Here is a 25,657-nt window from a genome sequence, read left to right on the forward strand (position 1 = left end):
TGAAACAACACATTTTCCCAGAAATGTATATTTACCTGAGGCTTACAGTCCATGGCACCATTTACCTGCATGTAAACCACAGAGATTCTGGATGATTTTAATGCACGACTTCTGGCACACATAGGCGTGTTTATGTTGATTCTAATGTTATGAGAAACTATTAATGCCGAGTACTCACTGACCATCTGGTCTGATAAACTTTGGGTGGTTTGAATTCTTTGCAGTATTTTTTTTTTTCAGCAAATCTCCTCTTAGGGTAGTCATAAGGCTCATTTTTATTGTGTCCATGATCTCTTACCCAAAATAGTGATATTTTTATGTACTGGATCAAAGAAAGATTGTGATTATAGCAGGGACTATTATGAAACCAGAAAGGAGCCAACTAAAGAGAAAAGGGTTATTTTTAAATGTCATTCTTCAAATATGACTGACTGTAAATAAACTGTATATTGCCCTTTGAGGGAAGAGCCTGAAGTGGAAACACCACATATGGCCATCAGGAGGCCTGGTGTGGGGCTTCTGAAAGTTCCAAGTGACTCTAGATATGGCCTGGCTATGGAATTCTTCTGCTTACAGCTTCAGAGGACAGGCTTTTTCAGAGCACTGGAAACTACTTGTTTCACAGATGGAAATGTGGCTTTTTTCATTTTTACCACTATTACTGATGTCTGTAGAAAAAGTTACATAAACTTTCCCGGGCTCAGGGCAAACAATCCCTCTGGGAAGCTGTAGGATGGATGGTTCAACAGTGATCTGGAAAGGGTGACATCTCATCACCCATTATCTCCAAGATAAACTGAAGAGAGGGACTTGTTCAGAATCGTGTGAAGATAGAGAGCCCGCACCATGTTTCCACGGTGACATTCTGTTTGTGGCCAAGTCTTTTGTTCCCTTCAAGTACACCGTGTTTGGTGCTATGCAGCAGGTTGTTTCTTCCGACCCACGCTGTTCCCTACAGCCTGCTTCTACCTCCAGTTTCTCTTTGTCATGAGTTCCTACTTTGGGGAAAGTTGGTTGTCACTCTTACCACTACATTCTTCCTGGTATAGTATTGGTCAGACAGGCCCCTTTCTGATTGCTATCTTTCCAGGAAGGACAACAGAGCTGACCTTGGAGGACATGGGCCAGGAGATCTAAGATGAGATTCCCAGGACTGCTACCTAGGTCCAACTTAGACTCTGAGAACCAAGGAAAATGAACCTCACCCAAGTTCCTAGGTGGCAACTGAGGACCAGCCCACTGGGAGGCCAGCTGGGGTCCCAAGCCTGGTTATTCAAAGTATGGGCTCTAGAACAACAGCCCTGGCATCATCTGGAGTGTTTAGGATGTAGAAGCTCAACTCCCAGTCCCCACTTAACACATTAGACCTCTGGGTGCTTTTGGCGAGCATAAAATCTTGAGAAGTACATCTCAGAGAACCCGAGGCAAGGTCAAGGATCAGTCAGGGTTGGTTGAGGGACTGAACCTCAGTAGGGTTGGGAGTGAGAGCAGGTCAGAAGGGAGAGAAATACTTGAAGCTGTCTCCACGAGCTGTGGGTATATGGTTATGTGGTATGCAGGTATATCTAGACTCTAAAAGGGGTTTGAATTCTCCAGTCAGCCTTCTCTGAGACTGTAAAAGACAGGGGCCCATCTTCCTCCTTCATCTGTTCCAGACCTACCCAGACATCTCAGAGCTCCAAGATATGTACTCATTCTTTGTTGAACTGAATGGGGTCCCCCAGAAATCCCACTAGTCATATATCCTGAGTTTATGATCATAGAGAGTCACCTTTGATTCTGCATCTCCCCCAGGAATCTCTTGGTGTAATAAGTATGCTTGGGTGTTTTCTGTAGCACAAATCAAAGCAAAACAAAATACCCTGCTGGGTCACAGCAGATCCAGCACCACATCCCCCGAGAGTTCAGGCGGTGTCCAAAGAACTCATCATGAGAGCTGACCTGCTAATGTGTGATTTCTGCAAAAGGGCCAACGAACCTGCTGGCTCCCATGACGGCTGTCTGGAAAGTCAGTGCCCAGGCGCCAAATCCAGAGGTGCGCTTTGTACTTGGAGAGACAGAATGGCCAGCCACCTCGAGGCTTCAGGAGCTGGATCAGTGCACAGCAGCCTCCAACTGGCAAGAGTTAATGCTAAGGTGCAGCTGCAGGAATGTGAAGCTGGAGAGCTAGCTCGGGGAATTGCTATTGCAATCAGAGGACAGCCCAAGTCAGAGTTCCAAAACCCTTTGAAGGGCTGCCAGCTCGGACACATGTCTCCAATTATCATATGCAATCTTGAGGCAGTGTGCAAGCTGCACTTTCATTATGTCAAAGTGAAAGGAGTGGTGAGGGAGAGATAAAGTGGGGAGAGGCCGCCAGGCCGGAGACTGCTTCGCTGTGGCACCAAATGTCAGCCCGGGTGCAGAGTGAGCCTCCAACGTATGTCTGTCCGGGAGCCCGAGGTGTGTGGCTCCTACTCTGAGAGCCTTTGTTTTCTTTCTTTCATTCTGAGGATGGAGGAGAACCAGCTGACAGCCACAGGAGGCCCTGTCTCTAGGAAACTTGACCATCTCTTTGGTATTGGATCTGACCACAGATAAGATTCTGTGGAAACTTCCCAGGGACATCCACTGTGTCCAGCCACAGGCTTTCAGGTTATTTCTTAAAATTTTTCAAGGTCTGTATTTCCATGGGGAGCCGGTTCCTTTGCCTGGTGTAACTAAGAAGGAGGCATAAGAATAGATAGCTCCTTCTTGCCTATCCAGGGTTGGCTGTTTCTAGGCTGGGTTTTGCTTTTTTTTTTTTCATTCTGAACCAAGTCCTAGCCCAGGAGACCATTGCCCTCAACTTCATTTTCCAAACACAGACCAATAGATTTTCCTCAGAGACATCTCCCAGGCTTATCTCTTCCACACCATTGCCTCTTAGGACTGAGCTCATCATTTGGAATGGATATTTGACTGATCCATGTGTTACTCTGTGTTTTTAAGTAAGTTTGCAGAGGTATGGGAGGGTAGAACATATACTTTCTGGCTTCTTCTTAGCTCTCAAGAGTTATTTATACATGCATGCAGACTCACATATTTACACATACAGTTTTATGTATGAATATGTCTTTACATATTGTATTTACATATGTACATGTATTATCTGTGTTATATGCAAAATTGCTGCTGTACTAAGGACTTTATAAGATAGCAACAGAATTTCCATTACCACCCTTGTTTTGCATTAAGAGAAGTGACATTTAGAGCGATAAGGAGCTTGCCAGCACCATTCAACCAAGCTAGTGGTGAGGCCAGGCTTGGGCTGTGACACTCTGGTCACAATCCTCATAACATCTCCGTCTGAAATCCATTCAGTTGTCTCCCATGCTGTGTACCCAGGAAATGTCACTTGGAGTAGTATTCCATTTATTGATGACATAGGGGGTGTGCAGGGAGAGGAGACATGCTAGGACTGGTGGCTGTGAAGAAAAAGGCAAGAACTAAGTTATGCCTTACCTGCCCTGAGATCCTGCTTAAGCAGACACTTGCCTGCTGTCTGGAAGATTGGGCCGTGATGTGGAAGAGACATAGCTGGAATGCACCCCTCACCAGGAAGCAGGCCTGGGTTAGAGGAATCTCCTCAGTTCATTGCTGTGGTTAATTCTGGCCAACTTTGGCCCCTGGGCCCCCTGAGCCTCCTCCGCAAACCCAGAAGAACTCTGGAGAGGTCAGAGCATTTTTATTCACCAATCCAAGTGAAATGCAGCAAAACACACTCCACATGCTTGACACGTGGAAATTCTCAGAGCCAGCGGTTGATAAATGTGCCAAACTTGAGGAGTAAACATCCCAGAGAAGGCAGAGCTGCATGCAAGCCTTCCTGGCTTCATCAGGTGGTTATATTAGCTTCAGAGCCTGGAGGCTAGCTCATAACTAATCCGTACAAGGTGTTGAGCCCTGTGCCTGGTAGACAGTGAGTAAGGTCTCAGTAGGTGCTAATAGGCACATTAGTACACTCGCTATTACTAGTCGGAAGGAACCGATCGGATAGTTATAACAACACTAGTAGCCAATGAGCTTACTCGCCTCATGGAAAACCATCCCACCACATTCTAAGGGCCTTCTAGTGTGCAATTGACTCTAGTTTTCAAAACTAGAATTTTGTTACATATTTCTTAAATGCTAGGTACATACATACACATATATACATGTACACATATATGTACACACACACACATATAATCTTAGTTATTGCTAGACTTTCTGAGAACTTAACTCCTAGATGGTTGTTAAGAACTGTGTGGAAAGGCTGACAAGACGGCTCAGCTTGCAAGCTTGGCAACCTGAGTTTGATTCCTGTGAGAACCCCTCCATGAGGTTGTCTTCTGCCCTCCATACATGTTACATGGCATGTATGCTAAAATACACGCCCCCCCCCACACACTCAGTACATTTGACAAAAGAACCTTGCTTAAGATAACCCAGTCCAAGCTCTCCATGTGATGTCCAAGTCTGTTTCTTCATCACTACTCTGGAACTTCTGGAACCTACATGATCCCCATGAACCCAGGTTCAGGCAGGATCTGCCCAGGGCACTGCCATTCTGCTCCTCCCCTTCTGGGCACAGCTGTACACATCTGTATTCCATGATGCCCACTGAGAAGAGGGCTTCTCTATCCCGTCTGTAATGCACCAGTAAACAAACATCCAGTGAGCCCTAGCATGGCTGTTCCTTTCTTAAGTCAGCACAGGGTTGCTCATAGCTGTGGCTTCTGACCCTTGCCCAGGACTTAACCGGTTTCATGGCTTTACTTCATGCTCACAATCCTGCGATTATTTTCACAGCCGCCCAGTGTAAAAGGAGCTGTGCTTTGCCAGCATTTGCAGAGAGGACTGAGAGAGCCAGCCTCAGGACTCAGCTCTGCTGTCAGCATCCCCGAACTTGTCCCATTACAGAGGGCTGCTTCCTCTCCACCATGGGCAGCTGATGACTTTGGCTCTGTGTGGCCCAGTGCCTGCAACTGTTCTGTTCCTGCCTTTAGTAGGAAGACCATGAGGTCAACACTGAGGACAGGTCTCTGTGTTCCAGATAACCTGGGCTTCCCCTTGGTTCTTCTTTTCTTGTTTATTTTTTTCTCACCAGCATATAGGCCAGGCATCCCAGATGTGGCAGGACCTGCCCTCTATCCTCAACTCCAGGTCTGAGGCAGGTGTCCCCCACAGGGCTTAAAATTTTGGGCACACGCCTGTGGTCCACAGGAACTGGCCTAGCCATTTGGTGGTGCTGAAGACCCGTGACTATCTCTGCCTTCTGTTAGGAGTGGGAGAAGCTCATGGTCTGACTAGCGGTGGGGAAGTCCAAGGGACAAACGGGGGCTCTAACCATAATCAGAACACCAGTGCTGTCGGTCTGCTCCTGGAACCAGGAGAGGTGGCAAAAAAAAAAAGGATCTTGGAGAGAGAGGGTGGACTGGGCGAGCAGAGGAGACAGTGGGTTAGTGCTAGTTTTCTGTGACAGGTTGGAGGATGTCTTCAGATGAAAGAAGGTGCCAAAGAGAAGAGGGAAACCAAGGTAGAAAAATCTTAGGAAGAAACGGATGAAAAAGCATGGAATGGGCTTCTCTATGAACACAATGGAATATTTGGAGCTGCCTTTTCCTTATGCTCAAGGGGTTGGGACCCTGGCCGTGCAGTGACCTCTCGGGGAAGCCAAGATAGACTGCTAGCTGGAACTTCCCCCCACACAGGGGAAGAGTTCAAGCTGTGGAAAGGCCCTGGCCTGAGGTGGGTTTGGACTGCTTACACTCTGACCAGCCAAACTGATAGCTCCTTGTGCTGTGTGAAAACACTGGCTTCCACATTGTGACTGCAGTGTTCACCGAGAGCACAGTTTGCCTTTGGGGGAGCAATGGTGCTGTGGTGGCAGGGAGGCTGTTTCTACCAGTAACTGTAGAACTTCTTTCCTGGAAATTGGGTGCCCTCAATGGGTCTCCATTAGAGATTCAGGTGACACGTTAGCCCTGTTAGCAGGCCAGGGAGCCAACGGCGTTTTTCAGATATCCCAAAGAGTCTGACAGTACTGGGGCATGGCTCTCTACAAGTGGCTTTACTGGTGTAGCCACTCAGAGGCACAGCTGCTCTGCCTAAAAGCTTCCAGAATGTCTCCCTCGCCAGCACTGTCTTCACATCCAGGACTTAGCAGCTCTGTGTGCCCCTAGGAGAAAGACCTTTAGAACCTATCTCTTCACAAGAGGGGCCTGGGACTTCTGAGGCCATGGAATAGGAACCCTGCAAAACCCACAGACACCGGCTAGTGGGAGGACTCCCTTTATCTGACAAAGCATCTCAGCACGGAATGTTCTGGTTAGTGTTTCTTGAACTTAAATCTTTATTCCAATTGCAGTAGCTGTGATAGGAAAGACCAGCCTATTTCATCACACTCTTACCCTAATCAAATGTTCTCATTCCAAAGCTCTCCTTGAATGAGGGTGGGGGTGGGGCAGGACAGTGATGGTTGCAGAGGAAATGCATGCAACATGTTCGTTTTTTAGCCAAAGGACACTTGGAATTAATTTTTAAAAGCCAGAGTAGGCGTTATCATCTTTGGAGGAGAGGTATGGCCAAAAATTTCTCTGTGTGATGTTTTCTAGGGACAAAATTGAGGCTTGAGGGAAGCAACCACAACAACAAAAAAAACAAGATGAAGGGGATGGTGACTACATCCTGCTCTGTGGAGGATTCTGCAGTCTCTCTGTTACCTTTGCTGCTCTTAAGACAGTGGTCATGAGTACATTCTGTCTGTTTCCTTTCCTATTTAGAGGAAAGGAAAGCAGCTGTGCCCACCTGACTTGGCCCCTCTCCCCTCCATCTTCCTGGGCTTATTTGTGTTAGTCTTACTATGTTTGTCTTTATCTGTTCTATAGCAACCCTCGTCTCTACAGGTCTTAATGGTCCCAGCTAGTTCTGGTCACTTGTGGAAAACGTCTCAGGAAGAATAAAAAGTTTTCAAAAGTTCACTTCTGACTGGTTACTGACTTTCTAGTTGGAAGCAGATGCTGGGGTACTAGGCCACTGACAGTTGCTGCTAGAGCTGTTTGTGGGTGGCAAGAAGTTTGGAAGCCTTACTGTTTTCTTGGGGTAGGGATGCCTTTCTACAGGAAGCCACAGGGGAATAATGGAGAGGCAGCCATCATTGTTAAGGTAATCTTAACATGAAATCAGATATGCCATGACAGGCCTCAGGAGATGATTTTGTTACAGCTCCTTCAGACTGCCCATCTGACAGTAAGCAGTCAGAAGGCCTTCGGAGAGGCCTCCACTTACCCACACGGGGAGTTCCCAGTATCCTCCGAAGACCAGCCTGTGTCTCTCAGAGATGGGAGGCCGCCTGTGTACACAGCAATCTGCTTTCTGACCAATCTCAACTACCCTCCCTCCTCAAGCTCCCCAAGTAAGGCAATCAAGGCTCATGGGTCCATGCTGTGCAGCAGATAATCCCAGGATTTGGTACACTTGGCTCTGGAATGTAGACCAGAGCCTGCAGGCCAACTTCCCTTGCTAATCATGCTGCACACAGGGTAGTATCTGAAACCAGTTAACCTGCCCTGGAGCAGTGCTGGCTGGGAATAAGGGTTACAAATGGGTGGGAGCCAGGAGAGGCTGGGGACCGTTCATTCTGCACTCTCCCAAAACTTGTGGGTGTTCTTACTGAGAAAAAGAACTCAAGTGCGGGCACACAGGATGCTTTGAAAATTTAATAAATAATGACTTTTAAAATTGTATAAACGATAAATTACCATGCAGTCCTTATAATTTAAAATAATTTACAGGCTGAGGTAGGGAGGGGCCCAGGAGGGTGTGGAGGGGGCAGGTGGGGAAGGGGCTGCAGGCAGGTCAACCTCTTCTTGCAGCCTTCCTGCTGAGCACACACACACAGGCTGTGTCTATCCGGATGAACCTCCAGGCAGCCTGCTTGTCGTCTGTCGTCAACGCTTTGACAAAGGTGTGGGTTGTGGTGCAGTATGAGTTCCAGTGCTTGGAGTCAATGCCCCGGCATCCACTCTCAACAGGATTGGGGGCTCGGCACTTGGTCTCAAAGAAGTACTGTTTGAATACACTGTTGTTAATGTTCACCTCTCCCAGCACTGTCACCTCCTTGCCTTTGATGTCCGTGGCTGTGGTCTTATCCCCAACCCACACACTGACACTGTCACACACTGAGAACTCCCCCATGTGGAAGACTGGGTGAGAGGATGAGCGCTTGCTCCTGTGAGTCCTGTTGAAGGAGATCGTACCATGGGCCTGGAAGTCTAGATCCAGAGTGTCCGAAGAGGTGGGTGGGGGCTGGGTGCTAAACAGCACACGGGGTGAACGGAGTCTCCGTTTCTTAAACAGTCTGGGGTCCACAGTGATGTTTCGGGTCTGCCCTGTCACACGGGCAGCTATTGATGCAGCAGGGGCGCTGCGGGCTCTGCGGAGGGCTGTGTCAAGGGAATGCTGAAGTTTAGTCCAGTGGGCTTGGGGAACGGAGTCTCCTTCTGGGACATTGCTATCTGTGTATGGTTCTGCCTGTACGCCGATCAAAAAAGCTGTGATCAGAGTGTAGAACAACATGGACATTACGCTATGCACCTGGAATGACAAAGACAGATAGGTTACTCGGGAGCAGTGCTAAGCACTGTCAGGACTTCATTGGGCTCCCTCGCAGGGGCCCTCCCAAGAGGGTGCCAGGAGGCTGCACTGGTGGACTAGGGGTGAGGAGATCCTGGATGCTAAAGTACAGCACTTGGGAGAGTGAGAAGGTATGCTGGCAGCAATCACACTGGCATGACTGGCATTAACCAGAGCATCCTGTGCGGTGGCTCTGTTCTGAGAAGCATCAGGGCCCTTGAAATTCTGCCTAGGAATTTGGGCTCTCCCTGACAGAGTCCTTTGGGCTCTCTGACTGCCAGCTTGGAGAATAGTGTTGCCTGCATCCTGAATGTGATTCCCTTGGGAAGGTTCTGGAAGCACTGCAGGGAACATGTACCGAAACCCCAGCATTACTCTCCCCCCCCCCTTGACACAGCAGCTCTGAACCAGAAGATTAAGAGTTCTTCCACAAAGTACCACACTTAACTGAAGATTCTGGGGGCCATTCTGGTTAGGAACCACCATCTTTCTTTCACATATAAGGAAGCCACCCACAGGGAATCAACTAACAAACAGGCTTAAAGTCACACCAGAAGGTAGACCAGAAGGAGGATCCAAAAGATCCCTTACCAAGCCAGTCTGCACGTCATCCATCCTCCCTCTGTTATCTCTTTCATTTTTAAAGCAAGTCCTCTCTTTTGATTGCTTGCTTGTGGGCTCACCCTGTGCAGCACTAGAGTCAGCTCTGCTTTGGGGACTAGTGTCCTTCCCATGCTGAGCACCAATTCACATCTGCAGATGCGGATCAAAGGCCACCTCCTATGTGAGGCTCCTCCAGTTCTTGGTGGACCCAGAGGAATCTCCTATACAATGATTTCAAAGCCCCCAATTCTATCCTTTCATCTTCCTGCACTGATGGGTCATTTTGCCTTCTCCTTTATGCTTTCAGCCTAGTTTGTATATTTCCTGCCCCTCGAATCTTTCTCTGATAACTCTAGCATAAATGTTTCGTCTGTCTGTCTGTCTGTCTGTCTGTCTGTCTCTGTCTCTCTATGTGGGTATGTGTGTGTCGCATGCATGTCTGTCTATTCTTTCCTGCTAAATCTATATAATGAGCAATGAGCCTTAGCTTTGGATCTGAGAAAACTTTGGATATCCAGTCCAAATACTTGTTAGTAGAAAAAAAAGCCATTTAATCTATTACATCTTGGTTTCCTCGTAGACAGTAAACTCTGTTTCCCAGGGTGAATGTTTGGGTTAAGTTGTGTTGATTCTGAGTTATTGCATCTCTCTCTTAAGACAAGGACTTTGTCTTTTTTAGTTCTATTTCTGGCTGCTCACTCTCTGAGCACCTTCCATGCCTGGGTTTCCACAACATATTGTTCTTCCTCTCTCAGACCTCTTTACAGTATGATTTGGTCTTGTCCACTTCCCAGCTGTGGGGTCTTAGAGGACAGAGCCGTGTCTAACCCACCTGGGTGGCAGGTTCCTCAATCACTATGTGAACATCTTTCTCTTCTCTCACGCCCTACTGTGTTACCTTCACCTGGTAACACTGGGTATTCATTCACATGTCTGTCTCCCTCCCTGGCAGTGCTTTAGAAGTCATGTGACTTCCATTTCAGTCACTACATGGCCATGTACTATGTCTGGAATGTTACAGCTTCTCAAGAAACATAGGAGGATGAAGACAATATTGCATGGAGGGTCAGAGAAGTCCACCCTCTCTTTGCTTTCCACTATAGACACGGTCCTTTTGAGGGTGCCCAAGGCTACACACTGCCTTCCAATCGGCATTCAGCCGGTGAATTCCACAAAATACTGTGCTTTTTGGTGGTATCCAAGAAGGAAACAACATCATTCTTTTCCCTTGGGTTCATTTGAAGAATGTTTTTGTCGCTCCACTTCTCTAGCCACCCGTGCAGAGGATGGGGTGCTATACCTGCGTTTTTGATTCCCCTATCCAATCTGATGGCCAAAGGTCTGGCTGTTAATTGTCCTGCCAATCTTAGAGGCTTGATCATTCTTTTGGCAGCTAATCCAGCCTTTTATGTTTGCTCCTTTTCTTGTCTCACTCCTTTCTTCTCGGTACACGTTATCTTTCATCAGGTGAGTTAAGGCAGAAGACACAGAACTGAAATCCATACTTTTATACGCAAATTGCTAACACCTGTTAGAACTGGATTGGGAACTGAGGAAAAGTTGACTGGAGTGTAGGGTTTCAACAGAAATAAAGCCTGCCTTGCTCCATGGTTCCCATGGTCTCCTCATGTGGCCTCTTCTGGGGAAGTTCATCTTCTGGGGATTGCTGATCCCCGTAACTACATCCCTTCCCTTGCCCAGATGCTCCCCCAGAGCACTCTCTGGACCCCCAACTTCCTGACAACACCTCTCCATAGATATTGGTAGTCTCAGTGCAAAAAATCACTGAACAAAGTCTTCATGCTCAATCCCACCATCACTCCTTCTTTGTCTTCTGTATCAATAGTAGCAGCCCAATGTTGGACCACTTGGTGCCTTCCAAAATAGTTCCACAGTCACTCTCTCTATTGCTCCTGTTTCTCATTCTCCTAAATGGCATCTTCACATTTTGCTTTCCTAAATACTAGGACCATTTTGCCTTCATTTGCCAGCTACAAACCTCGGTTCACTCTGCACTCTGCTCCTAGCCCTTCACCCTGTCTTCTGAGTGGTCTTTTGAGTTCTGCAGAGTAGCATTCCTTGAAGCTGCAACTTCCTTTCCTGTCTCACTTCTGTGTCCCTGGTTCAGGGTGTGGGACCTCCTACCTGATGTTCTGGACCTTCATCTCTCTTATTCCAGTGCCATCTCCCCTGACTTCCCCATTAAGCTTCATAATGTATTGCTCTGACCTCATGTTCTTGATCAAAGCAGCCAATGGTGAGCCCTTGTTTATGGATCTGAATGGATGGCTGAGCCTGGCAACATCCCACCTCCTTCAGTTACATCACATTTCTTCATTCTAGGCACAAGAGCTCCTGGCCTAGCTCCCGCCATGTGCTAAGCCACCCTTGCCCTTGCTTTGAACTCTTCCCTCCACATATGCTCCTTCTGTACCCATTGGCCCCTTTATGCCCTCCATATCTTCTGTCAGAATCCATCCTATTGTCTCCCAATATCCAACTTCAAAGGCATCGCTCTAATATACCTGACTCTAGGCAGAGAACCCTGTACACTGTCTTATGGCAGATGTGTTCTTTTATCCTCTCTGCTGGGGGTGTTGATCCTCATAGATAGAAAACTGTCTGCTCATTGCTCTTGCCTGTGGCATCTCCACCTCCAGAAACCACCAGGTGTGGAGATGCCTCTTTCCTTCTGAGTTCCTTGACTTCTCCATCTGAGTGTTGACATTTAAGGTGTCTATAAACCCTGACTTTGATATATTAAGGAATTATCAAGTTTAAAGGTCTAATGATATCTGTGCATTTGCTGTTGGGTCACCACATGGTACCCACGGTCCTTCAATGGCAATAGAGATTTGCATTCTGGACAGACAGTTCATTAAAAGTTGAAAATGTCTTGGGAGGATGAGGGAAAGGGGGGATTGATATGTAAATCAGAGTGCTTCTAAAATAAAAAATTAAAAGAAAAAAGTTGAAAATGTCTCAAGCAGATCTCTTCAGTTTTTGATTAAAATGCAATTAGGGGGAAACCATATTGGTTTACTTATAATGATGTGTTCCTATAATCTTTAGAAATTATTAGAAAAGTCTTATGGTCATCAGTAAATACAGAAGGAGGGAGAAATGACACAATGCACAGGGTAAGAAGGAGCATTCTCTCCTTGAATGAACTGAGACTAGGGTGTGATTTATTTATATTCAACCTTTAAAGCCTGTGTCCTGAGCAGGTGACAGCTCTCCAAGTAGCTTCATGGCACATGTCCGAGTGGGACATTTATCTGGGGAGAGCAGCTAGGGCTCACGTGAGGGAACATGTTGAGGTGTAAATATTCTTCATTTAGTCATGCTCCTTGCTCCACAATGCAAGCAAGGTAAGTGGCTGGGAAAAAGGAGACTGTCCTCAGGGTGACTTTGAGGGACCCTCTCCATGGCTAGCAGACTGTTCTATGGATTTACAAGCATTTACCCTTATGGTAGGAGATGTTCCTATACAGGAGAGTAATCTTTACACAGGTCTGGCCCTACCTGACTAGGTGATGAAGCTGCCAGACAGAGCTAAACAGTTGATCCTAACTAGTCCTTGTCTCCAGTTGCCAGGAGTCCTGCCAGACAGCCAGGCCTGCAGAGGCGTGTTATAGGAGGGAGGAAGGTAAATCTGTCTTAGAGAGAGGTGTCAAGAGCTAGTCACAGTTCCTGGGCTAGAAATCAGATCTGTGAACCTGGGTCACCAGTTGTCAGTCAGAGAGGAAATTCTTGTGACCAAGGAAATCCAGCCTCCTCCATGTTGCTGGCTACAATCTGACAGGGGGCCAGGGGGTCACTTCTTGCTTTTTACTTGGCCTCCACTCTAAATGTAAATTGGCTCTGTCTTCCACTTTAAGACATAGGAACTCTCAGCTATTGAAGCCTGCTTGGAGTATAAGAGGAATTCTGTGGCTCCATAACTCCCTATGGAGGGATCCCTGAGGTGTCCTGTGATGAACACAGATGAGCAGTGACAAAACAGTTCTGGCATGGCCCACGCAGCACTCATGAGGAGGAGGCACAGCTTGGAAATGACACCAGAGACTGAAGTCCAGGCTATCAAACTTCCAGGCATCAGATGCACCTGGAGGTCTGTTAAACGAGACAGCTTCGTGTACTTGTAGAATTGTTGATTCTCTTGGCTTAGGGGTGGAGGAAATATGTCAGACAAGTGACAGATGACACTGATGCTGCGGATCTGGAAGACACATTTTGAGTTACTAGACTAGCCTTAGGGAGGCTGAATGGTTTGGGATAATGTGGCCAGTATGCACCAGGATCACCCTGTTGCTCAGCCTCTGCATCTTTCTGAGGAGGAGGGCTTGAGACAGGCTATACTCAGTGATTGATGGGGCATCCTGAGATGCACATACCCTCTTCAACATTCAAATGAAATTCTCAGATTATGAGTTCTGTCTCCATGGTACCACAAATCTGGACACAAGAGCACACACTGATGTTCGACTGTGTTTATGTCTGGCATCTTAGATTTCTGAGTATCATGCAGACATCTATGATCCTGATCCAAGCATATCTTTATCAAAAAGTATATTATATGGCCATCATGGTGATATGTGGCCAGAGAGTTCTAGAAGGTTCTAGACCCTGTGGTTAGCTGGCATTCTTCAGGACAGGTGTGTGAGCTAAGGGCATGAGAAGAGAATATGCTGGTCTGAGTTCCAGAGTCACATCTTATGTCTCATCAGTCATCATAACCACCAGGGAGTGGGGCTGTGCTCAACCCATTTATGGTCAAGAGAACAAAAGACATGGGGATCACATCACTTGGTCCTGGACACCTGGTAAAGTAGAACTTAGAGCCAGGCCTGCCAGTGTCCAATGCGGAACTCCTTCCTGCACTTCCAGTCAGGCACAAAGAGTGACCACAGACTTTCTACCTTACAAGGTCACCTGCTTAGACTGCTCCAGGGAGTGTGTGGAGGGTCTGTCTGCTATTGTCTGTCTACTTAAGCACTTGTGTTATGTGACTCTTAATGTGTCCCTAGAAGCTGTAGAGCAAAAGGACTTCTTTGAAAAGCCCCATTTGTAGCAGCATCACTAAGAGTCTTGGCCCTTAGTGTCCCATCAGGTCTGATTCCCATTCCACAATCTATGAAACCTTTCCAGCTATGTTTCCCTGGGAGCTCCCAAGCATAGCAGCTGCAGAGGAAGGAAGGTGACTGTCTCACACACACTTACCTCAGAGTGGCCAGTATAGAAAGCTGTGTCCTTGGCAAAGCCTTTAGTGGGCCCAGACACTGAGGTGAGCTTGGGTCCAGCATGCCATCCAGCCCCCTGGACTGCACGACCACAGGCCAGAACTCTGTGGGGGAGAGCTGACATTAGACAAGTTACCAGATTCCCTAGCATATGGGTAGACACCTGAGCCCCAGACAGAGGGGAAGGAATGTCCCAATAGGGCAAGCTCTATTTCCATAATTCCACTATTTTAGCAACATTGGGCATCAAGAAGGAGCAAGAGTCCAGTTGCCAAGATACCCAGGGCCTTGGGCTTACATAGCTCTAGTCTTGCATGGCCCTGCACTGATACTTGCTTTTACTAGGTTCAACCTGGACACAGTCCACAGTGGAACTGCCCATAGTGTAGTAGCTTCCAGATCCACACTGGAGTTCTGCTCCAATGATGCCTAAACTAAAATGAAAACTATTGTGCACACTGTCTAAGCACAAAGGTAGTAAACTCAGCTCCATCCAGCTTTGGTGATACAATATGACAAATGCAAAAGTCCCAACAGTTCAAACAAGCCAATTCTGTGATGGAAAAAACAAGATAAGGAGGAGGAATGGGACAAACTGATGACTTCACACATCACTTGGATCTCTCACTGAGACAAGTCAGGGGTCTTGGGGTACTATGTTAAAAGTCAAATTTCAGAAATCAGAAATTATAGCAATAGCACATTGAGAAAAAATATTATGCCTAACTTATAGCTTCTAGAGTCACTGATTTCCTCTCGCTTCTGTCAACCTGGTAGATGCAGGTGCTCCATCCATCCATCCATCCATCCATCCATCCATCCATCCACCCATTTCCTGAGCATCTACTATGTGCTAACCACTATTCTTGGTGCCAGAGACACAGCAGTAAATAAAACAGGCAGTTCTTGACCTCTCATGTGGACTTCCCAGTCTAATATAAGTAACTTCAGACTCAGCTCATGAAGAGAACAGGTATGGTGGGGTGAGAGAGATGGGAGTGCAAGAAGCCACGTAGACGACAGCCTGCTCAGTGAAGAGTTCCTTGAGGAAGCCGTCCTCAAGTTGACAAGAAGTGGAGGACAGAGCATTCCAGGTGGAAGTAAGAGTAAACACCAAAGCCTTAGAGATAAGTCAAAGCAACTGAGCTGAAGAGTCAGACCTGGGAAGTAAGCTGGAGTCTGGGACAATCTGAGCATTGGGATGAAGCCAGGAGCTACAGTTGCATCCCTTGAGTCGATAGGGAGGGAGTGGGGCCCTTAAGCAGGTCAGTGACCGGCAATTGTGAAGGATGAATGGATAAATGACTAAATCTATGAAGCAAGTTTATAAAGAAAGTTCAAGAATTACACTTTTGCCCTTATTGTCTGTGCTTTTTCAAGTCGCGCAAACCCTTCTTCGAGCCATGCCTTGCTCCACTGTGACCCCCACCACTGTTCCCTTTTTACTGTGTTTGGAGATGTCACAGAAGTCTCCCCCAAAGCCACCTGATTGGGAAGAGGGGGCTGGGTAGCAGTAGAGGTGGGAAGGGCCCTGGGATAGCTTCTGTGTTGTTGGAAAGCATTTTTTCCTGGGATGTTTCCATTCCTCTTCCCTCCCCACCCTGCTCAACACACCCCTTTGTGTTTCAAAACTAACAGAAAAACCTTTCCACAACTGAGAATTCAGACATGGAGAAAACCTGACTCTAATGCTTTTCAAGGGAGATTCTGTGACAAATGATATCTAAATGCCCTCCAGGGTTGAGCTCAGTCTGGGGGAGGGAGAGTGGCATGTGCTCTGGGGTTGGGAGGTGAGTGTTACTGGCCTCATCACTCAAGGGGAAGCTCATCTATTTCCACTTTTCTGCTGGGGGCTTGGTTGAACTGCACAGTTTGCAAGGTTGGAAGCCACAGTCCCATGTCCCTACCCAGTTCCTTCCAATTCTTGGGTAAGACATCACTGTGCATGCCTCTGTTTTTCACCTAAAGGAAAAGTTGCTGGAACAGATGACAACTCAGGTCGCTCTGACTTTAGTTTTCTGTAATTATAAGACTGTATGAGTAAGCGGTATTTTTTCCTACCCTTACATTGAAGTTCATTAGTTTCATCGATTAAACACTGACATTTCAGGCCCTGTGGCAGACACTGTACTAGGTGCTAGGGACAATGGAGAGAAATAAGACACAATATTTCCTATAGCAAATCATCTAGAGGGGAGGAAGGGTATTTAAATTAGTGTGACAATCAGGGAGTACATTACTTATGATAGGGAAGCATAGTGTACCTAGGAACCCATATTGTCCATTCAGGTTAGTCAGAGTCACACATCATGAAGGAGGTAACATCTGGGCAGGATGCTTTGGAGGGTATTGCAGAAGAATGGAGAGGAAAACCACTACACAGCCTTTGAGCTCAAGAGCTGGCTGGAGGTCTAACAATGGTTAGAGTGTTGGGGAGAGTGACAGGAGTATGTGACAGTCTTTTATATCAGCAGAGAATAGTGAGTTTGGTGATCCCGTTGCTGTGGCCTGCCCACCTGCTTCCCACAACACACACAAACTTTTACTTTTAATCCACAGAACAACAAGAGAAGAAAAAGTATCTCTCTGTAATTATTCTAGATTTTCCACAATTAGAAGTATCCACTATGGGATGCTTCTAATCTAAGTGACTGGAAGGAGAGAGACTGCCAATCTAAATTGTATATAGTCCACAACTCCTCAGACTTGCCATCTTGGGGAATGGAGTACACATGACCACAAGTTTCCCAGCCATATATCCACAGTCACTTGTCCAGGTAACCTTGGTGCATACCAGTCTCCTGACCACACCATAGTGGTGCCTAATGGTTGTATTGGAGGCTCCTTCTAGCATCTTCCATGCCCTGGGTCTTCTCTCATACAGTGCTGGTACAGCAGTTTGCTGCTGGAAAGAGAATTTCCTGCCAAGAATACTGACTGATTTTCATAGGTGTTGTTTCTTTAGTCTCATTCTAGGGAAGGCTGGAGCTCTAAAATTAAATCCAATTTAAATATTGCCAATTTCTAATTTGAATACACCAGGGGCAAACAAAGTACATCAATGCCTATTTTTAAACCCCTAACTGTTCTTATAATTACTTAAGGAGACATCAGATGGCTCTCACACTTTTGAGAAATGTATGGAAATAGATCACAGCTCATTTATAGAGCACCATATGCTCCTTCTTATAGAACACAATGAAATACTATTGAAATCAGGTATGCTTCTGCTAGACCCTGGCCTGGTCTGATGCGTTAAAGCAAAGTATTGCAGTATCTTAAAACTTGTTAAAAATGCAAAGTCCTGAGCATACGTCCTAAATGCTAGAAACAAGACAGCTTGTGATTTAATAACCCTGTTTATTATATTATTATTTATCATCTAAGTTTAAAATAATCAGGTTCCATGCTGACCTTCCTCCATCTCCAACCAACTGGATGAAAGTCACCTGGGAGTGAAGGCATGGGTGTAATGATTTCACTAGACCCAAGATAAATGATAAATGGGTGTTTTATTGGGGAACACCTTACACAGAACAATAAAGAACTGCTGCAGCATTTTCTCTGGCCTTCCTATTGGATCTGAGACCCAAGAGAGACCACGCCTCATGCTTTCCTCTTTCTGCTTCCATTTGCACCTGAAGCCACGCCCAAAAGGGTGTGGCCACTGTTACAGGTTCACCAGCAAGAGCCACTGCATGGCAGACTGAAATGTTCCTCTGGGTGCCTCTGTGAGGGGATTTCTAGAGAGGATTAATTGAAGCCGAAGATCTGTTCTTATGAAGGGTGGGTCCAGATATAAAGAGGTCCAAGGAAGCAGCAGTTGGAAAGGCCTGCCTTCCTTTCCCCTTTCAGGGTAAGTGTGTCTATCACAGCCGTGTGCTCTCTGCTGACTTCAGATGTTGGCCTCTAACATGGATTCTGTAGCAGTGGCTCTCCAGGGAACTTCCATACTTTTTGGTTTGAAGTCCAGGCTTCATGGACTGAGCAGTTACTGGGTTCTTTACCTCTCCAGCAAACAGATAGACATTGTTGGACTACCCAGCACCTATTGTATAAGCCAATCTAACAAAAGCCCCCTTTACCATTTATGTCCTATTTATCTTGTCCCACTAGGGAACCCTGCCTAATGTATTCCCCATAGAGTGAGAGATCCAAGCCAAAGAGGGCAAACTCAGAGATGGCCTGCTGCTATGTACTGCACCTTTCCAGGGGACCCCTCACCATAGAATCCATGAGCAACCAGCCCAGAGTCTTCTAGAACTGGGGGGTGCAAGGACTGTTCTGAAGATCCTTGGAAATAAGGTTGTTCATCTGGTTCTCTGATCATTGCTCCCCATCCCCCCACCCCCACCCTTGTTATTCTCTTTATGCCTCAAAGTATTTCAGTCAGTTCTCATCAGGAAGTTTAGATCAATGGCAAACTGTTAAAGTCCAATCAAAATGCAGTTGAGGACAACTTTGCTTCTGTTGATAATTCATGGGGAGTGGCAGACGTCTCCTGAAGTCCTTCATACTTGATTTTTACAGAAAACTCCATCCAGCCCCTGTTTTCTGCTTTCTACTGTCCTCTGGTTCTCTACAGCGGTGATTCCAACCTTGACCACAGCTAACTTTACAAACCCACTATGCTGCCTCCATTCTTTCTCCAGGGAGCCTGTTTCACTGGCTTGCAGTGCTGCTTGCCCATGAGGTGTTTGCAAGGCTCCCTAGGAGATCCAGATGTAAGGTCAGCGCCAAAGTCCCTGATGTACAGGAGGAAGAGGAGGCTTTGATGAGCAAACTAAGAGCAATTCAGTATCAGGAAACTAATATATCTTAGAAAATATCAGGTGCAGGTGCAGTTGCCTTATAGCAACAAGGAGACATGAGAATATACCATACAGATTAGGGGAATTCTGTCTTTACAACCCCTCATTGTCTAGATATAAGCAACAGCTGTGAATTGGGAGGTTTTCGGTTTTACTTTTTTTGAGCCACTTAAAAAAAAACACTTCAGTGTTGGCACTATGGTGGCTTAATACTAAAAAAGTTCAAGGACTGTTGGCTGATAATTTTTATTTCCAAAGATTCTTGGGGACACTTAATCCAAAGCACCATACATCATGTGCTCCAAAGAAGCAATGACCAGTCCCTAGAGCAGCTTACACTGTTCAAAGATGCCAGGGACAACATCCATCTCCCTCCAGCCTCTACCTGGTTAAGTTCTGAGCAAGGAAATCTCCTTTAAGGTCAAGAACATGTTGTTGGGGTGTAGTTCATTTTGGTATTGCTGTTGTGATGTTTTCACTGCTATAACCATTCTTCTTAATTTTATTCACTGTCCATCATTTCTTATGCTGAGCCTGAATACAAAGGGAGGAGAACTGGAGGTCTTTTATGCTGTGAATCTGTTTTCCTAATTCTTAGCCTAATCAGACATTTTCTAGGGAGGAATATGACTGTAAGGTTTGCTGACTAGGAGTTCTTTTGTTCTTTTTCTTCTTCTTCTTTTTTAAACAAATTTCAGTTTGGGCCACTTTGAGATGACTTGATGGCTTTTAACTATTGAGTGGTTTTGGCAGATCCAATGGGAAAATAGTGCATCTGGCACCAAGGACTTAGGAAGACATCAAGGTTCAACAGAGCTGTTACTTTTTTCCATCAAATGACCTGATGTTGACAACTCTCAAGTGTCTTGTCACATTTCTTAATGAGAACTGGCCCTATGGCTCACTGGGAGATGTTGAGGTAAATTACAAAATCCGTCTCAGCATTTCCCCAGAGCCAAGCAGATCAAAGAAGATGACATTGTGGTCGGCTGCCCTCTAACTTTGGCATGAAAAAAAAGATTTGCTGTGACTGTGAGTGGCCTTCTATGGTGTGCAGCTGCCCACAGCCTGCATCGTGTTTACCTGACTACAGTAATTCATGGGCTCTGTAATGTACAATACTACAGAGAGGCTTTCAAAGGACGACCAATTACAGGGACATTAGTGCAGGAGATAAGCTATCTAAACACAAAGCAGCCTTCCAGGCCAGAAAGCTGAGGGCAGAATAGTGTTACAAGAATGGACTGCAAAATACAGTTCATATTGCCTAACTCATCAGCTTGGTAACACTAATAATATATCTGCAATCTATGTTTGAGGGCCAAAAACAATCCAATAGTTTTGCAAACTTCTCTGCAACCTTAAGAAAACATCTCTTTGGTTCCAACTGGCTGATCCTTTAACCACAAGAAAAAGGTCTATTTCAAGTATGCTTTTGGTCTTTTCCTGGTCTGTTCCACGCTTCTAACTATGCACAGACAGCCACACTTGGAATAAAGGGGACTCTGGCTGCTTGGAGTCTAAATTCATATTCAATAATAACAGTCTCCAGCTCACGGCAGATCATGGATGACAACCTGGGACAGAAGATGTGAATGAAAACAAATGGGACCAGCAACTGTTAACTCAGACTGGACCCCTTTATTCCTTTTGCTTTATAGGAGCCCACGTCCTCATTTCTTCTTGAGCTAGTCCTTTCCTCTCAGTGTGTGGCATGTTTTCCAAGCAGTAGGACGAGAAATGCTACAACACATGACTCTCTAATGCAAGTCAGATGTAACTCCAGGAATTAAGCTAAATATCCATAGCTCTGCAAAGATCAGGAAAGATCCCGCTTAAGAGATACACGGGGAGGGTTCTAAGGCCTTTAAAAGACAAGGCAGCCCTCCCTTCAATCAGGCAAGGATAGTGGAGAGCCTGGAGTCTCAGATGTACGTATCCTAGCAAAATGCCGCCTTAACAGGTAAAGTATCTGTGATGAGGGCATTTTTGTTTAAGAAGTTGGACTGTGGGTTCACTGCAAGAATTATTAAAATCAGTTACCCCATATTCAAGAACACAGGGGTAACAAATGTCCAGGACCAAATGCATCACAGTGGACACCGCCTCACAACTCTGGAGCGACAGCTGCCACTGATCTTGAACCCTCTCACTCTTCTGCACAGACATTTCCTGGCTTGTCTGCTGACTTCACACCCAGAAAATCCCACTTAAGGCATGAAATAGATAACCGCCTGGTCTGCCCAGGCATGCCACACATGAAGAGCCTCAGTTACCCGAGGCTAAGATAAGCGCTCGAAATGAAGAATTGATTCCCGGGTGTGTTTGTTGGTGTTGAGAGTGGGGTGTGGGGTGCTGTTTCAGTCACTTCCTGTGTCTGGCTTCAACACTCCAGTCCCAAGTTGTGAACGGTTTACACTGGAGAAGGGCTCTTGGGCATCCTTGGACTGTGTTAAGGAGACTCATCTAATTGGGGGGTCTCTGGAGGAAGGGTCAGGGGTGATGAAAATCAGCTGCCTGCTGAAATCACTTGACTGTCATCTAATTATGTTTTAGAATAGTTCCCATATTCTAGTGTTTCTGTTTTTAGGGTTGACTTGACCATGACAACATGTGCAAAAGGAAAACTCCACTGAGGAAATTCACTCCAGAACTGACAAGAGAGCCACAGAGAACATCTGTCTCCAGAGACTCAGAGCATTGTGGGTATTAGAAATTCCAGAGAGGAGGGCAGTTTTCCACACTCCATCTAAACAGGGGTGCAGGCATGCACTCACTCACACACACACACACACACACACACACACACACACACTCATCTTGCTGCTCCTAAGGAGCTAGTTTGTGTGGTTAAGATTTGGAGAAATGGAAACTAACTTGCTCTAGCATCTGTGTGAGTCTGTAGCCTTATCTGCAAAGGGAGGCAAGAACCTCAAGTTTGCTTTTCTTGAGAGATCTGAAGCTGTTTTCCTCTCAGTGCTACCAGAAAAAAAAATCAGAATAAATATCACTTCCATAATGAGTGGAGAAGATTAACAGAATAAATACTTAAACCACTGCACATCAGTTAGTACTATAAATATTACTTAGTCTTCTTTCTAACATTATTAATGACACTTGGTCAAAACAGGGTAACAAAGTTTTGGCAGGTCTAGGTGTAGAAATTATGTGGAGTGTCCATTCTATGTCCTTATCTGGCCCTCTCCTGAGGGGGACAGTGGTGAGGGACCTGTGGCTTTGTGACCCAGTTGTGACTGGGGTGGCTGGCCACGTGCATGCTCAGTGGGACTGAGAGACCACAGAGCAGTATTTGCAGCTGTGTGGCAATGAGCCGCAGTCAATCATCTGCCAACAGGACCTTAGTGAGAAACAGAAACACTTGCTTTCAAAATGATGCCCTTTCCTCAGCTCTGTCCCAGTCAGTGGGAGGAAGCTGCTTCAGTCACTGCTGCAATTCCATGAACAAGGTGACCTGGGATGATTGCTAGAATGTACCTGACATGGTATGGCTAGGAATATCTTTGCTTGGATAATTGCTGCCTTAGAAGGAAAGTGAGTCACAGGAGAAGACACCAGAGAGAGTCATGGTCAGAGTCACAGTCATTAGAGGCTTGGGACAAATTTAGGCTCCTGCTGAGTTACCAACTTCTTGAGAGTTTAGGTGTATTTTTACCCACAGGGATGTCCTGGAGTAGGCATTTAATGAATGTGTATTGAAAAGAATGGAAAACTCTTCACACAGCTGCTCTAGTTTATTCAACCAAAGTGAATCATTATTTTACTTTATATTGAGAAATAAAACTTGGTCCAAACCCACAATTTCTGGATATTGTGTGCTCTGGTGATATGCACTCAGGAGCATGCCACATTTGTGGGCTGACAGGTGTAGTGCTGAGGAACTAAGATACAGGCCCTCCTTCTGCCTTCACTGCAGAAGTGTACACAGGTGCTGTGCAAAACCAGCCCCTTTCTTATTTCCAGTGTGCTTATTTTTCTTGTCCAGCATTTAGTTGGAGAAGGTTATACTTCAGTCTAGCCATTGGTTATGTTATACAACCCAGGGGGATGGGCAATCGTCTCATTGTTTAGTTATAACCCAGGAGAAGATGAAGAAAAGAGAAAGCCCAGCACACACGTATGTATGCTGGTGGGGATTGTATGTGGGTGGGGGTTGTACATTGGTAATGGAAACCAGTTGTTAGCATTTCACTCCTTTCTCTGTGAATCAGCCAAATTCCTGGTACCAGGCCTGTCTGCTAAGAGAGCTGCACCTCAAAGGCCTTCCACTCATGCCCCATTCCTTGTTTAAGGAGTGTCACCCTGATCCCCAGGAAGGTGGGTACTTTAATGACCTTTGAACTGTTTATACCTTTCCTTATTCTCACGGCCCTGATTTCTGCACCTCCAAAATAAAGGTGTTTTTTTGGGGGGGGGAATAAAAAGCAAAAATGAAAAAGAATGAAAAGTCAAACAAAATCTCAACAAAGTTCCAGAATCTTAGAACTGGAAGAACAATGCATGCTTAAACGTGTTTATTTTGCCTACATTGTCCCTGAGAGGAATTCCTCAACAGATACATGAGGTAGCTCCACACAGAGAACTGTGCTGAAAATTCTGTGCCATTGTGCTTATCAAGTTCTAAGACCCAAGCGATTCCCCTCTCTCTATTCACTTCTCAAACCTACCACATAATTTATGTAAATAAAGTCTCTTATTCAGATTCACAGAGCATGGCAGCACTATTTCCTATAGCCAGGCCAATTGTGACCACCAACATCATCACCATGATCATCCCACATGACCACCACGGTCATCCCAGCATCACCACCATGATCATGTCAGCATCACCACCATGGTCATGTCAGCATCATCACCATGATCATCTCAGCATCATCACCATGATCATGTCATCATCACCACATGATCATCCCACATGATCACCATGATCATCCTACATGACCACCAGTAGCCAGGAGGTGGTGGTAGATGCCTTTAATCCCACTATTTGGGAGGCAGAAGAGACAGGTGGATCTCTGTGAGTCTGAGGCCAGCCTGGTCTACAAAGTGAGTTCCAGGACAGCCAGGGCTGTAATATAGAGAAACCTGTCTCAGAAAAAAAAAACAAAAAACCTGAAAAAACAAAACCGCATATTATCCCAGCATCACCACCTGATCATCCCGGCATTACCACCCTGGTCATCCCAGCATCACCACCACCAACCCAAACACTTCTTGACCACCGTCATCCATTCATTATCACTGTGTTATCTAATCCCAATCATCTAGGAGACAAACTTTAAACTTGGCTTCGGGGATTATCAAGATTAGGTTAATTGAAAGGTGAGAAGATCTGCCTACTGTGGGTGGCATCATTCGATAGGCTAGGATCCCAGGCTGCACAAAGAGAAGACAATCTGAGCTTAAGTATTTATCTCCTCCTTCCTGACTAAAGAGACAAAGTGACCAGCTGTCTCATGAACCTGCCACCAGGACTTCCCTGCCCTGAGGGACCGTATCCTGAAACTGTAAGGCAAAAATCAACGCTTCCCACTTTAAGTTACTTTTGTCAGTGTTTTGTTACAACAATGAGAAACGTAACCAAGACAATCAGCACCCAACCAACATTGCCACTTTAGCCATTTTGCCATCACTATTTCTAATGCTACCAACAATAGCTCCGTCACAGTTATGGCCATCACCACCATCACTATTATCAGCATCACCATCTCCCCCAAAATGAAGAAACCTTTGGAGCTGTCAAAGTCTGATAAAGGTTCCCCATGACCTTCTGTTAGGTCAGGCCCTTCCATCTCATGTGTGCCATGGCCAGCCAGCTGCCCCAGGAGGAGACCCTGAATTCTCCTTTTTTGTCATTTATTCCCTCTGGTCATTTTGATGAGTGCACCAAAGTTGGGTCTGAATTGGGACTTGTGGGAAGGGAGAACAGGGAGGGGACAGAGATCCCACAGAGTCACTGAAGGCCTAAAGCTTAATTGTAAGTGTAAGAATCAAGGTAATGCAGAGTGGTGTGTTAATATGTTAAGTGTCTCACTGCCATAGACTGTGGGTTACAAGCAGACACATCTAAACTACTAGTGATACATAATTTCTGTGTATTATCTGCCGACACACAAGGCTTCCTATAGAATAAGGAACAACAAAGATATTATTATAAGAATAATAAAACTTTGCTGAGGCCAATGTTTTCCCATTCTACAGAAGGAGAAACTCATGCTGTCACTCAGTGATAGCCTCTTGTTGCCATGCCACACCCTGTTTCCATATCTGACCAACTCAAAAGAGCCAAGGTTTCTTTGGAGTGTTGGTTTCTGCTTCTGTGATATGTGTAATGGATGATTTGAA

At 45.9% G+C, this 25,657-nt stretch overlaps 1 protein-coding gene and 1 long non-coding RNA gene across 6 annotated transcripts in view; one reads left to right on the forward strand and one right to left on the reverse strand.

Annotated features, from left to right (window-relative positions):
* The window catches only part of LOC103159900, a 144,810-nt gene that overhangs the window by 20,012 nt on the left and 99,141 nt on the right, over positions 1 to 25,657 (forward strand). The window contains exons 4-5 of one of the 4 annotated variants that reach the window (XR_004771742.1): positions 1,091 to 6,330; positions 6,618 to 6,983. The exons of 2 other annotated variants lie outside the window; for them this stretch is intronic. This is a non-coding gene — a long non-coding RNA (uncharacterized LOC103159900). Of the gene's footprint in view, positions 1 to 1,090; positions 6,331 to 6,617; positions 6,984 to 25,657 lie in introns of those variants that run through there. One more of the 4 variants, XR_004771743.1, reaches the window with a different exon arrangement.
* Positions 7,706 to 25,657, reverse strand: part of Ngf (nerve growth factor) — a 52,083-nt gene continuing 34,131 nt past the window's right edge. The window contains exons 2-3 of one of the 2 annotated variants that reach the window (XM_027393816.2): positions 14,464 to 14,587; positions 7,706 to 8,598 (exon numbers count right to left, since the gene is read on the reverse strand). In XM_027393816.2, the coding sequence (XP_027249617.1) occupies positions 7,861 to 8,586 (726 nt within the window). In that variant the 5' untranslated portion in view covers positions 8,587 to 8,598; positions 14,464 to 14,587 and the 3' untranslated portion in view covers positions 7,706 to 7,860. The remainder of the gene's footprint in view (positions 8,599 to 14,463; positions 14,588 to 25,657) is intronic. The other variant, XM_027393815.2, reaches the window with a different exon arrangement.

The sequence above is a fragment of the Cricetulus griseus genome (genome assembly GCF_003668045.3).
Source record: "Cricetulus griseus strain 17A/GY chromosome 1 unlocalized genomic scaffold, alternate assembly CriGri-PICRH-1.0 chr1_0, whole genome shotgun sequence".
In the NCBI taxonomy this organism is placed as follows: Eukaryota; Metazoa; Chordata; class Mammalia; order Rodentia; family Cricetidae; genus Cricetulus; species Cricetulus griseus.